This window comes from Mytilus trossulus, chromosome 1 (genome assembly GCF_036588685.1).
Source record: "Mytilus trossulus isolate FHL-02 chromosome 1, PNRI_Mtr1.1.1.hap1, whole genome shotgun sequence".
In the NCBI taxonomy this organism is placed as follows: domain Eukaryota; kingdom Metazoa; phylum Mollusca; class Bivalvia; order Mytilida; family Mytilidae; genus Mytilus; species Mytilus trossulus.
The window spans coordinates 43,573,445-43,587,932 of record NC_086373.1 but is presented as its reverse complement, the minus strand read 5'-3'; the positions used below and the strand labels follow the sequence as shown (position 1 = coordinate 43,587,932).

Below are 14,488 nucleotides of genomic sequence, written 5' to 3'. Positions count from 1 at the left end.
TGAATCAGAATATTTCTTTGAAATTATTATAGAAACATAAATATTTGAATGCCTTTTAAGCAAAAAATATTTTTTAAAGACATTTTCATAATATTCACATGTTCCTAAAGTTTATTATGAACAATACTTCTTCTGATTTGACACGGGAAGGAAAAGATATTTATTTGTACATTTATTTTTAACTTTTGTATATCACAAAATCTAAACTTTGGTAATACATGTATACACACTGACATGATGTTGAATGTCACCTGGTTGCTTTTGGTTTGCACGTCTACCTGACAATATATTATGATGTAACATTATAACCCAAGTTAGATTTCACCTGTTCGGTCAAGGAATGAAATTTTTAAAGGTATAGAATATTTATCCATTATAATTGGACATTGTTTTATTTTTCTCTTAGGATGGAATAAATAAATATATTTCTAAAGAAAGATAAAATATACAGAAAACTTGAAAAACACCTTTAAAAAAGAAGAGAATTTTTTTTAATAGATATTGTAAACTATTTTCTGGTAACAGTATCTCCTGGATGAATATCTGTCAAAATAAATGTTCCCGTGTCACATTTAAAATATATATTTTTTTTATTAAGAAGTTTTGAAATCAATGATATCGAAATATCACTTAAGAAAAATAACAGAAACATCAGAGATTCTTTATAAAAAATTTAAATATAATCTAGGAAAGTCTTACTATAGAAATCATTGATTTGATGCAACATTTCCATATGAAACATCAGCCGCCATTTTGAAATATCTCGGAAAATTCCCTTTTTTAAATCGATGTTTGACCGAATTTTCCCTGAAATTAAAGTGTTTTAAGTAGTATTCGTCGCCAGCTATATCTTTGAATATACTTAATCGATTTGCAAAGTTTGTGTTTTATTTACAGAATTTCTTTATTTGTTGTAAAATTAGACATGGGTATCGGTTATTTAGCATTGAGTCAACGGAGAAATGACGAGAAAAAGTGCATGTTTTACGACTCCGATTTGACCGAAGTTAATTAAAAATTAAACTTTTAGGACCAACATTGTTTGATAGAAATATGTTTGAATATCAATGATTGATTTGCAAAAGTAAGAAAACGAATCAGGTTTATGAGAAAATTCAACTTTATTGTAGCATATATGCATTTTATATGGGGAAGTATAATACAAAATGGCGGCTATTACACGTCACAAAAGTCACGTGATGTCTAACTTAGTTGGATATGGAAAGCAAGATATTGTTAAAAATCTTTTGTACTCCCAATAAAAAGTATGTGAGAATTGTTAGTTCTTCATTTCTACTCTAAATAACAAATTAGCATTAAACTTAACAACTTATGCAAAGCAATGTGTGTAATGAAAGGAATGCCTTATAAATTTAAAATATCTGTTTGATAGTATATGGTGGGAAGAAAAATGTTCAAGAACAATTGAAATGTCCTCAAGCAAGTGTTGATTTTAGGACAACTGAGTGTGTGTGCCTAAAATAAAAGGTCTTCTCATGGAGCTGATTGTTTGGTACAATTTAAAGGAAAAATCTGATTGTATAATTAGAGCTGTTTGGTTCAAGCTTAATGTACAGTCTGATTGGATAATAAGTATGCTCTTGAAAAACAAGCACATGTAGCAGTGACTAGGAACCCCCCCTGCTGATTAGATGAAATAAAACACATGGTCTCCACAACAAAATTTTACATGTACAAGCATTCTAAAACTTATTGTGCCTTAATAATCTATTCAAACAAATAGTTCCTTTAACAAGAGACTCTAAAATGCCTGTTTCTGCTTGACATTTTTGAATTAAATTAATACAATGCAATTTTTTTTTACTAAACCACAAAAATACGCAAAACAATTATTCACTGAAATTACATCTGTAAGAAGAAAAAACAATGACCATGTTGAATGACCTATTTACCAGATTTTATTATATAAAGTGTCTATCTTACTTCTATTGTTCTGCATAAAAAAATAAAATAAGTAGTTCTTTCTGGATTTCTGAACCAATAATAAATGCTGCTACTATATAAATAGACATGGGTGCTGCACAAACAAAATAAACTTACAAATTGATTTTGGCAGGTATTCGTCCTTCTAACCTTTCTTATTGTTTTTCTCTTCATATAAAGTGAGTTAATCTTTATTTACTTTTCAGACTAAAACCAAACTTTTCTTGAGAGGCCAAGCATTAGAAACCAGGGGTGTAGAACATACAGAAAAGGTTTTGTATGTTCATGTATATGGAGAGAAAAGGGAACATGTAAGAAATGCTGTTCAAATGGTAAGTTCCAGTAGCTGTTTCATATTTTTCTTATCCAGTCTCATTATAGTATCATGTATGGGGTTTTCTCATTTTTGAAAGCTGTACCAATGCCTATAAATACCTAAATTTTCTTCATTCATTTGAATTTTAGGGGTTAGTTGTCTCATTGGCAATCATACCATTTCTCCTTATTTTTATAGACTGTTGTATCCTTTTTTGACATTTTTACCTATTATTTCTGTTTGTCTTGTTCACACATTTTTGTCAATATACTGAAAATTTATGCAACTATATATCATACAAGTGAGATGTTGAGCTAGCTATAAAACCATGTTTAAGCCACCATTTTCTACATAAAGAAATGCCTGTACCAAGTCAGCAATATGTCAGTTGTTTTTAGGCAGTTGTAACATTTGAGTGTCTTATTTTCATTAATTATATTATTGTCATTGTATTCTCAGTCATGGTACATTAACTGGACAGAAACTGTAAACAGTCAAATTATATGAGTGTTCATAGTTTTAGGATTTGTTGATAAAAGAGGGACGAAAGACACCAAAGGGACAGTCAAACTCGTAAATCTAAAACAAACTGACAACGCCATGGCTAAAAATGAAAAAGACAAACAGAAAAACAATAGTACACATGACACAACATAGAAAACTAAAGAATAAACAACACGAACCCCACCAAAAACTAGGGGTGATCTCAGGTGCTCCGGAAGGGTAAGCAGTTGATAACATATATCCTGTTTTCTGATATTTAAAAAACTTTCAAAATATGGAATGAACATAAAATGTTGAACGGTGATATGTTGTATTGTGTGAGCTTTTTTTGTATCTGTCATAAACCAACTTTATGTTTACAACAGATACATATGGATTCTACCACTGCATTGAGTGTGATACAATATTAATCCACTCCTGACAGTTAAATCTTCCAATTTATATCGTGAGGCTCGCTGAGGTTTTAAAATATTTATAGTTTAACCGTTGAGAAAAGATAAATATAGTATTACACAAGATTTGGTGGTGGAATCTGTTTCTCTAATGATGTTTTTAACATTATGAAGGCAAAATCATCCCTTCTTTTCTATTGATCTGCTCAAAAGATGTGTTCTTTTTATGTGATGTCATCAGGCATGGTCCCTTTTTTTCATGACGTAACAATATGAAACTAAGAGGAAAGCAAGAAAACTTGACGTCCTAATCAAATTTTCAAAAAATAACTGATATTAAAGGAACCACGGGTTGATTAAATAAAAATAATCAACAGGTCAGGAAAAGTGTTAATCAGTTAAGAATTAGAGAAATTCTTATTACTCAGTACTTTAAAGAAGATTTTTGACTTGTTTTTCTTTTTGCCTTGAAAACTGGCAAAATTTTCATCCATAGAAGATAAAACTGATAAACTATATGTCTGAAACTACAAATTGATTTTTTGGAGTTATTGTTTTTAGATAAAGTATATTTTACCAGAACTTTTGAATCCAGTTGCCTTTGATCTTAAAAACATAAATAGATACTAGAGGTATAGGGGGAGGGTTGAGATCACACAAACATGTTTAACCCCGCCGCATTTTTGCGCCTGTCCCAAGTCAGGAGCCTCTGGCCTTTGTTAGTATTATATTATTTTAATTTTAGTTTCTTGTGTACAATTTGAAAATTAGTATGGCGTTCATTATCTCTGAACTAGTATATATTTGTTTAGGGGCCAGCTTAAGGACGCCTCCGGGTGCGGGAATTTCTTGCTACATTGAAGTTGGTGACCTTCTGCTGTTGTTTTTTTATTTGGTCGGGTTGTTGTCTTTTTGACACATTCCCCATTTCCATTCTCAATTTTATTACTGTTAACAGTAAAAAATACCATAATCAATAATGCAGGACCTAGGAAAATATCAAAAAATATACAGAAAACATCATTTATCTAAAAAAATATAATAATGTAAAAGACAGAATCTGTTGATAAAAAAAAGTTATCAAAGCAAGATATGCAAATAAGTTACATATATCTGAAACATGATTGTTTCGTATAGTTTGACCTTTAACAATATATGTCAAAACTTCATTATTTTTATACATTTTTATTAGTTTGTGAAGCAAACAAACAGTAATTGTGTCAGTGGCATTTAAAATATTGTGTAGATTGCTTAGTGGAGGTCCGCTTGTCTTTAAAAATGAGCTTGGAAGATTTTTTGATAATAATTTGATAATGTCAGCCAATCAGAGCACAGTTTTGAATTTGACACACATTTGAAATGACCATTTATTTATACCTAGCTATTTTAGGAAAACAAATTACAAAATGTAAAATGTTAGAATCAATTATAATATTATTAATTCGTATATTTTAACTAATTTGATTCGTTTAAAGATAGTCACATGTTAAACTATATTTTCGAAGGTAGAGAGAAAACGGCGGATAGCAAAATGTTCCTTCATCCAAGCATATCTTGGATGTGCAGGATGAAGGTCATTCTTAGAATATGAGCCTGAGGCTCGAAAGTAATGAATTAGCTTAACTTCTCTATGAGGGGTGAAGCTTACATATAATATCTCTGTTTAAAGAAACAAACTATACCCACCTATAGCTGGCCAGTGACCTTGACCCTAGTATATAAGCACCTGTTCCATAATAACTTGTCATAATTTAAAGCAAGTTTGTGTCGACCAAATATAAAACCCAGTGGAAAAGGGTGGGTCTGACTGATAATCCCTAGGGTGGGAATTAATTACTTTCGAGCCTCAGGCTCATATTCTAAGAATGACCTTCATCCTGCACATCCAAGATATGCTTGGATGAAGGAACATTCTTATTCATATTTCGCCTTCGGTCTCAAGTAATGAATTAGCTTGTTTAAAGTGTAGACACAAACTAAAAACAATTTTTATATAAATGCCAACATTTAATAAAGGATAAAAATCACAAGATCATCCAGTAACTACAACTGAAGAAAAGTGTTTTAGTACTGATATTATTTACTTTCCTGTTATAGAACTTGTAAAAAGTTTTACCATATGTCCAGACAAAATTGTTGCCATAATATGTCCTTAATAGAACATCCTGAAGCTAAATGCACTTATGAAGAGGTTCCTCTAAATGAGTTAACCTTAAAACCTCGGATAAAATTAGAACTCTCTCTAACTATCTAAACTTTATGAAAAGACTTAGATGAATTCTCTCACCTATTTTGTACACAAAACATGATAAATCATTGTCTTAATCAACACAAAGTTTTGGTTTATCAAAACCTTTGATCACCTCATTAGGTAAACTAACTAACAGATCTAGTATTTTTCAAAAACTCATGTAAATGAAAAAATAAAGTGCCATGTCTCTGAATGAAAGACATAGAATGTAAATCTACAGCTGATAAAGATAGTACTTCAAGGCAGATGTAGTCAAGGCAAATAAAGACACAAGTATAAAAGACAGTCTTCAATGTTAAATACTCCAATGAATATTAAGAACTTAAAAAAGATAGCACTAAATTCATCTCCCAAGTGAAAGAGTATCTAACTCTTCAATTGCAGATTCAGGTTTAAGCAACCTTCCACAAATACATGTAGTAAACAAACAAATTCAGTAAAATCTATTTCTTAAAGGATAAAGTCTGTTTCAACATAGACCAAGAAAAATTCACATTAAACATGCTGAATATGAAAAGCTTGTGTTTTACAAAAATTTCAATAATCAATAACATCCTTTTTAGATGGTGATAAGGAATTGGTTCTCTAATTGAACACACCAAATAATGAAATTTCTCAAAAAAATATTGATAATGCTTGCATGATTATAGATGCATGGTCTCCAAGATGAAGTGTAAATATATTTTACAAATGATTCTGAAATCTCCTGTTTATATTAAAGTGATTTCTGAGTATAATACACACGTTTTTACCCTACTGCACAATCAACCCTTCAGGTGTTGGTTCACTTAAATTTTTTACAATATACAGTTAAATTAAGTCTCTTCCTGACGGAAAGACATTATCTTCAGTATGTAACATTGTTACTAATTTTTATGCTTAACAGTTTAACTGGCAAATAAATTAAAATTGGTCTTAGCAAAGAAAACCAACTCTGAGCAAGCCAAAAAGGATAATCAAAAGAGCCTTCTGAACTTTATCACTAATAATTTTCTTTATAAATATCCCCAACAATGAAAAAGATGGGAAAATATAAGGTCTTAATTCTGATCATGAAAATAAAAACATCTCTGAAAGGAGCTGGTTGGTCAAAAGACAACGAAGTAATTATCTACAGATTGAAAATGAAAACGTAATAACTACAAAACAAATATATCTTCTTTCAATTGTCGACATCCTTTTGAATCTGTAAATTTTTTAGACATATGATAAGCATAAAAAATTTTCTTACCAGGAATATAAAGAGCTGTGATAAAAATGTTCTTTCTTGAACACCAAGCCCAAATAATGAAATATTTGTAGTAAGCATGTTAAGTGACAAAGAGGTTACACCTCCTATTGCATAATAAAAGCTACTGAAATTGTATTTTCTGATTGTATAACTCTCTGTGACTAAAACTTTTTCTCCAGAAGAATATTATAGCCAACAATACTATGAAATCTATATGAAATGAGTGCATACTCTTAAAGAAGCTCCGTCTACCAACAGAAACATTTTCTTCAAATTTGGATCCCAAATCCTTATGTCAGAGGAATCTGGTACAACCCAAAAACTTATTTGGATGGGTCTATAAATCAAATTTCTAATTTCTGATTTTAAATTGTTAAAAAATTTCACCTATTGATGATAATAAACACTGCAACAACTATACAGTGTTTCAACATTATTTCTCGCCATGTTTCTGCAATGTAACATTCCCACAGATACTGCATTAAAAGCATTCATCACAAGACCAATATATGATGTAAATCATCTATAATACAGTTACACAATTCTATTTAAAAAGAATTTCCCAAGGGAGATAATTTTACCATTTCTCATCTGTCAGAAAAAACTTAAATAGCTCAGTATCAATAATGAGACAAAGGAAAACAATGTGCTTCCAAGGAATGAGTACCAACTTCTCAAAATTTTTCTGAAGCACAGCTTATCAAGCATTTGCACCACTTCTTCTGTATTCACAATACAATCATCTAAACTCTGATCCATAATAAAAGAATCATCAATGTATAAACTATAGCATGTATATACTTCAAGTGACATTATTTCATAAATACATAAGACAGGTTTTAAAACCTTAGTAAAAACTCTTGATGCAGAAGCCAATCCAAAACAAAAAACATAAATATCATATCAATGTCTTTTCCACATGAATCAGGAAATTGTGATATAATCATAAATGATACCTAAATATGCATCTGTGAGATCTATAGATGTTAGCTCTCTCTCTCTATATATATAGATAATTATTTTAAAAAGAATTACATCTAAACAAAAGAAAAATGGTCCTGCTCCAAATGCTGATAAGCCACAAACTAAGTTTGTTTGAATTTTTCAAATAGATACAGGCCTTGAAGACCAATCTTTCTTAGGAACCAAGAAAATATAGGAAATAAACTGATTTTCCATTGATCGATCAACCTTTTAAATAGCTCTCTTCGCTATCATTTTTTGAACTTCTGAAATTAATTCATCCTTATGAAAGGTGAAATGTATTTAATTCAAAAAGGATAAACCTTGTGGTACATCATTAAAAATAATTTTATAACCATTTCTTAATAAATCTAATATCAATAGATCATTAGTAACATTTTCCAAATCATAATATTTAAGTTATCTACTGTATATATAGCAACTGGTTGAGAAATTTGACTCTTCCAGATTCTCTGTTCCCTTTTTGGAAACCTCTCCCTCTCAAATGAAGGGAATTGCCTACTAGTATACTAGTTGACCAACAGAGCCTCTGCAGTTAAAAAACTGATATTGCCTTTCCCATAACAGCTGGGAGTAAATTAATTGCTAGACCTGGAACCTCTTCCAAGGAATCTATAATTTGCTTTAGAATCTTTGTATAAACACTAAGTTTGCTTTTTGCAATCATAACTAGAAATGTGATAAAGCAACTATCACAACAGAATTACAAATAAGTTTTATCATCTAGATATTTCTGAGCATCTCCTATGGGTTTAACCAGAAACCCATGGTAAAACAAACAAATATAATTTTACAATAAAATCCTTGTATTATCAAGATCCAATGGCTCATTCTTACAACAAGAAATAGCCAACTCATCAATAGGGGTGATGATCAACCCCTTAATAAAGTATCTCTGGGTTTCCTGCATCTTTGAAACCACAGAGTGGGCCTGTCTAGGCATTGCCATTTTCGATTTTTTAATTATCCTAGACACACTAGGATTGTCACAGTTCTCAGTGTGATAGTATTTCCTCTATGAACTTTATATATTCCTGATTTTATCAAAATCATGATTAAACTGTTCAACAAACAGGATGAGATAATGGACCATTAATCTCACTAAAAGAAGCCTTAAAGGCTTCTGAAAACCTTAATGCAGGATCAAAAGACCTTAATGCAGGATCAAAAGACGTATCAAATTCAACCCTGGCTGGACTATCATCAGCCATGGCACATACTCCAAAAGGAGGTACATACACCGTATCATTTCAGTAGATAAGATCAAAATTTAGAACTAAATCTTCATTAAAGTAAGCCTCTAATGGCAAAATTCCAATATAGCAGCAGGTTTCTCTACAAACTCTGCTAGAGTTGAAGGCAGTGCAACTGTCTCAAACCTCATGATTCATACAGGTTCTTTACTACATTAATAATAAATAGTAAATGTATCAATATACATGCCTATCTAAATCTCAACAGCACTTTCGTTAGAAACAATCACAAATCAAGTAGATTTTGAAGTTATACAAGTAACACTAGATTTTAAAACTTACTTTTTACAGGTTCTGTTGCTTTGTCAATTATTTCCAATTGCCATGCCATTATGATCTATTATAAAACTAATAGGTTTTATAACTGTTTAAGAAGAGGATTTATTCAAAATACCTCTTGTATTCCTATTAAATTTATCATCTTTAATTTCTAAAACATTCCAGAGGTGATGAAAATCATAACCATCACCCTTGTAAGTGTAAATATCATTCTAAACATCTTGCAAAAACAATACATTTGCATAAACAAATTCAGCCATTGTAATACAAAAATGTGTACCTGTGCAGGTAAAACACGTGTAAATTGTGAAAAGTACTCACGACCTTCAGGTGAATAGAAATACTTTTAAATATCTACCTGTTTAACAAACAGGAGTATGAATTAAGTAACAAATGTGCTATTAGGCAAAAATTTAATGAATATATAAAATTGTCATACATTGTAGACAATAAAATATTTGATTAATTTCCATGAACACTTGTCATACATCGTAGACAAGAAATTTTTAAATTCATTTCCATCAACACTTGTCATACATCGTAGACAATTGAGGAATTATTATTTGTAAATAACAAAATAACATTAGAACTTGTCCTACATCGTAGACAAGTTAATGTAACTTAAATAACTTTCTGCCAAATTTAAGATAAAAATAAAATAACTAAAAAGTACTTATGTGAAGTGTTCACTTCAAACCCTCTAGAAAAATAATGACAAGTTATTATGGAACAGGTGCTTATATACTAGGGTCAAGGTCACTGGCCAGCTATAGGTGGGTATAGTTTGTTTCTTTAAACAGAGATATTATATGTAAGCTTCACCCCTCATAGAGAAGTTAAGCTAATTCATTACTTGAGACCGAAGGCGAAATATGAATAAGAATGCATATTCTATCATATAAGTGAGAGGTTTAGCTAGCTATAAAACCAGGTTCAATCCACCATTTTCTACATTAGAAAATGCCTGTACCAAGTCAGGAATATGACAGTTGTTACCCATTCGTTTGATGTGTTTGGACTTTTGATTTTGCCTTTTGATTTTTGATTTTCCTTTTTGAATTTTCCTCGGAGTTCGGTATTTTTGTGTTTTTACTTTTTATTGACCGGCAAAAAGCATATCGCACGGTTAGAATATCTAAAAACCGATATACTTTGTGACGTCATGTAATGAATTTCAGGACATTGTGCAACGTTTTGAAACACATGATATCTGTGATCGATTATTTGACGAAAAAAATCATCAAATACTTAAGATGTCAAAAAAAAAGTAAATGAAATAACAACTAATATGTTGTTATTGTCAAGGAGACAATGTAATATTTTTAAAATTCCAAAAAACCTAAATGACGATTTTGATGCAAATATGGTCGGAAATTAATAATATAACAAATATAGCCTTTGTATGAGGTCAATACAGGATATATCAACCCAAATAAGTATATCGACCTCGGACTTTGTCCTCAGTCAATATACTTCTTTCAGGTCAATATATCCGTGTATCGACCTCATACAAAGGCTATATTTGTATAATATATAATGTGATATTAACTTAGAATTAAAAAAAAATATATGGTGAACAAATTTAATTTTTAGCTCATTCATCACAAATGTATTATGGACATGGCAGCTAGCCTTGGGATATTTTATAGTGATATTTTGGAGTTATAAAAACTTAAACACTGTGACATGATTTTGTGTCCATAATGGCATTTTTTTTTTCTGACAAGTAAACTGTCATAATCTCCTGCAAACAGAGCAAGTTCTTAGAAAAGTTTGCTTGGAAGCAAATCATTTCCTTTTTGGAAATACATTTTTAAAAAATCGTCAGGATTTGCAAAATACATGAACATGTTTTAAAACATTAACATAGAGCTTACTCACAGCTGTTTTATGAATACTTTACATTACAGGTAAATAAAATTAAAGATACAGAAATTGCATCAGTGAATAGTAGAAAAAACACAGAAAATGTAGAAGACCCAACAACAAGCAGGTAATAACAAAGACTTAACTTTCTGAGTTGAAACTCATATTTAACATAGTAGGGACTAATAAAAATATTGCAAAACATCAGATTTTGGCTGAAGAAGATAGTTATTATTGGTAAAAGTATTTTAATCTCTGTACAAATTAACTCATACCTTTCAACTTTCACAATTTAGGCGTGTACTACACGATTTTGACCCCTTTGTCACGATTGCACGACCACAATCTTTAAAAAACACCTAAAACACTATTTAATGAAAATGTACACGAAGAATTTGGTTGTTCTCGATTTTAAACTGTGTCCAAGGGAAGACAATTGTGTTCAGCCAATCAAATTTTGTGTTTCTCGTGATCAAATTAATGAGCCTATCAAAAACGTTTTCTCTCATGATTATTCTAACATGTTAGATTTTGAACTTGTGTTGTACTCCTCTATGTGTTAGTCAGAATTGTAAAATCGTGGACATGGCAGGTGATTTTTCACCTTCAATGAAATTCTTACACAGATTAAGAATTAAAGCATGGATGATTTACAAAAATCAATGATGCAGTACTACCATAAAGATAAACTAATCAAAGAATTCAAATATTAAATAAATAATCAACTCGTGACCGAACAACACTGATAATTAACTCATGTACTATTGGCACTTGTGAATTAGTGTTTGTATAATTGCTTAAGTAAACCAATTTTTCAAGACGTTTCGGCCATTGGCCTTCTTCAGTTCTTTATTTTTCCTCTCAACTACATGGCTGACATTACATTTGTATTTCCTTTTCAATCAATAAGTGTTTGGTTGGTCACTTGTCAAATATTTTTCTCTATTTGAATTCTTTGATTTGTTATTCTATAATTCATTTACAAGACTGCAACCCTACATAATAGAAAATGACTGCCTTTCCTGGCTTTATTAGTTGTCTATGAAATCTATATCTCATGCACATTTGACAAATTCATTTTTTTGCAGTTTCAGATAATGGTAGACAATTCAGCCAATTAACTTGAAATGGAATAATCAATGGTGTAGGTTACCATACATGGAATGACGCTACCCTGCGATGTGTAACCATAAATCCATTTTTATTGTGATAAAAACATATGTATTCAGTGATAATTTATTTTATATGATATATTGACATATTTATCAGAAAAAAACTATTTAAGAAAAAGAATTATGGGAATATTTAGTGATAGTATTAGCGTCCCAATGACATTTCAAAATTGTGTAGATTTTATTTGATTTTAGAATGATAGGCCATTTGGGAAAATACCATAAACTAATATTTACTTTTAATATGAGAATAATTGTATTACAATAAAGGATAATACATGTATTGAAGGAGTGTGTATTATTATTTCCTTGTTTTGTAAACAATAGTCACTGTATTTTAAGTCTTAAAAGGTAGTGTTGATCTTAATATTATTTGGAAAGTCAATGTATTATTCAGTCATATTTAGTCAATTTTCAGACTTGATGTGTACAGGTAAATAATATTTATTAATCAGGCTGAACACAGCCTGAACAGATCCTAATTGACTGCTAGCAAAATATCTGAACATTTTTGAAGTCTGAAAATTGACTGAAAGACTGTAAATTACTTCATAATTTTTTGTTCAATCTTTTCAGAGCTCTTTAGATTACATTGGCAGTTTTAGATCTTAATTTGTCTGTTGGTGAAATGTCTTAAGTTAAGGAAATATACATCACCTATCTGCTATAATAGAAAGTTATGCCAAACTATAACTTATTAGATTGTTTAAAGGTGAATATACAGTAAAATGACTATGTGTTTTGCTCCATGTTGAAGGCTTTGCTGACTTTGAGATGTTGAACAGCAGTAAATGATTTTTGTGTGTGTTTTTGGTTTTCTTTTGGTCATGCATTAACTATTTTTTTAATGGATGGATACTCCATATTGTTTGTTTTTCTTTTATGTCACAGATTTTGGTAAAAAATTGCATACCCCTTTGACTGAAAATAAAAAAAGCATTTATCTCTTTAATCATCTGAAAAATACTGATTGAAATCATATGTGGACCCTATCTTTTTTTTTATTTTCTAAAAGCATTTTCTTAAAGCTATCTTCTCGTATTTTATTTTACAATTGTATCATTTAGTTTAGCTTCTACAGTGTTATCACATAATGTAAGTTTTTAGTCATTGAGCCAGGTAGGTAGTTGAAGTTGTTGGTTATATATCTTGCAGCTCTTTTTTGAATCATTTGTACCTTTTTATACACTTCTTCCAATGAGGATCCTATACTAGACATCTGTATTCTAGATGTGCTATAACGAGAGCAATGTAAGTATGGATATCTGGTGGCCATCAATACAATTTTGTTTTTACAAAATTTAGCTATTGTGATGCTTTATTGACTAGTATCTTGGATGTAATGTGGTGATTCCAATTGAAATGCTGCCAAACTCCGTTAACAAGTAGGGGTAATGTTCTATAACCTTAAGTTTTGTTCCATGTAAGAAGTATGGTCTTCCAATTGGTGTACGGATAAAATAGGTTACATGATGAACATAGCATTTTTTGGATTGAATGACTTTTTCAAATTGATAGATCACCTTTCTAAATCAGTTAGGTATTTCTGTAGAATTTCTGTATCGTTTTAGGATTTGGTGCTTCAGTATACTTAACAGTCACCTGAGATGAGTCTTATGATGATACCAACTGTTTATTTATTTCCTATGTCAATAATTAATAAGAGAAATAGTAGCGGGCCTTGAAAATTGCTTTGAGGAACTCCTAATCGTTCTGCTTCAGGTTATGATATGTACCTATTTAGAAGAACTGTCTGTTTTCTTTTTTTAAGCTATTGTTTTTTTTATCCAATTTGCTGTTTACCTGTCAATACTAATATGTCTTAGTTGGTGGCGGTGAGGTACAGTTTCAAATGTCCTACTGAATATAAATTTTAGTATTTTCTAATAAGTACTTACTGCTTGGTTTTTTTTAATCTCTTTTGGCTAGGTCTTCAACAATGGTTACGAGTTGTTGATGACACGAGTAATTCTGTCTGAATACTTACTACTATGATGACAGATGTTTATTTCCATCTAAATAGTCCATAATTCTTCTAAAGGTGATGTGATTCTTATAATTTGCAATGGACAGCCGCAAAGGATACAGGTCTTTTTTTTATCTTCCTTTTTATAACTCGGGATAAAATTTCCGACGGGTCAAACAGATAGGAAAACTACTGTTTTTATGTTAATTCTAAATAATAAGGATGTTCTTATCCCAGGCAGAAAACCTAAGCCGTATTGGGCACAACTTTTTGGAATTTTGGTCCTCAATGCTCTTCAACTTTGAACCTTTTTTTGGCTTTCGAACTTTT

General features: G+C 30.5%; 1 protein-coding gene across 3 annotated transcripts in view; it reads left to right on the top strand.

The window, feature by feature from the left end:
• LOC134725072 (histone deacetylase 6-like) overlaps positions 1 to 12,476 on the top strand; it is an 80,781-nt gene extending 68,305 nt beyond the window's left edge. For all 3 annotated transcript variants that reach the window (XM_063588604.1, XM_063588596.1, XM_063588587.1), the window contains 3 exons: positions 2,151 to 2,276; positions 11,065 to 11,147; positions 12,109 to 12,476. In XM_063588604.1, the coding sequence (XP_063444674.1) occupies positions 2,151 to 2,276; positions 11,065 to 11,147; positions 12,109 to 12,118 (219 nt within the window). In that variant the 3' untranslated portion in view covers positions 12,119 to 12,476. The remainder of the gene's footprint in view (positions 1 to 2,150; positions 2,277 to 11,064; positions 11,148 to 12,108) is intronic.
• Positions 12,477 to 14,488: the final 2,012 nt, after the last annotated feature.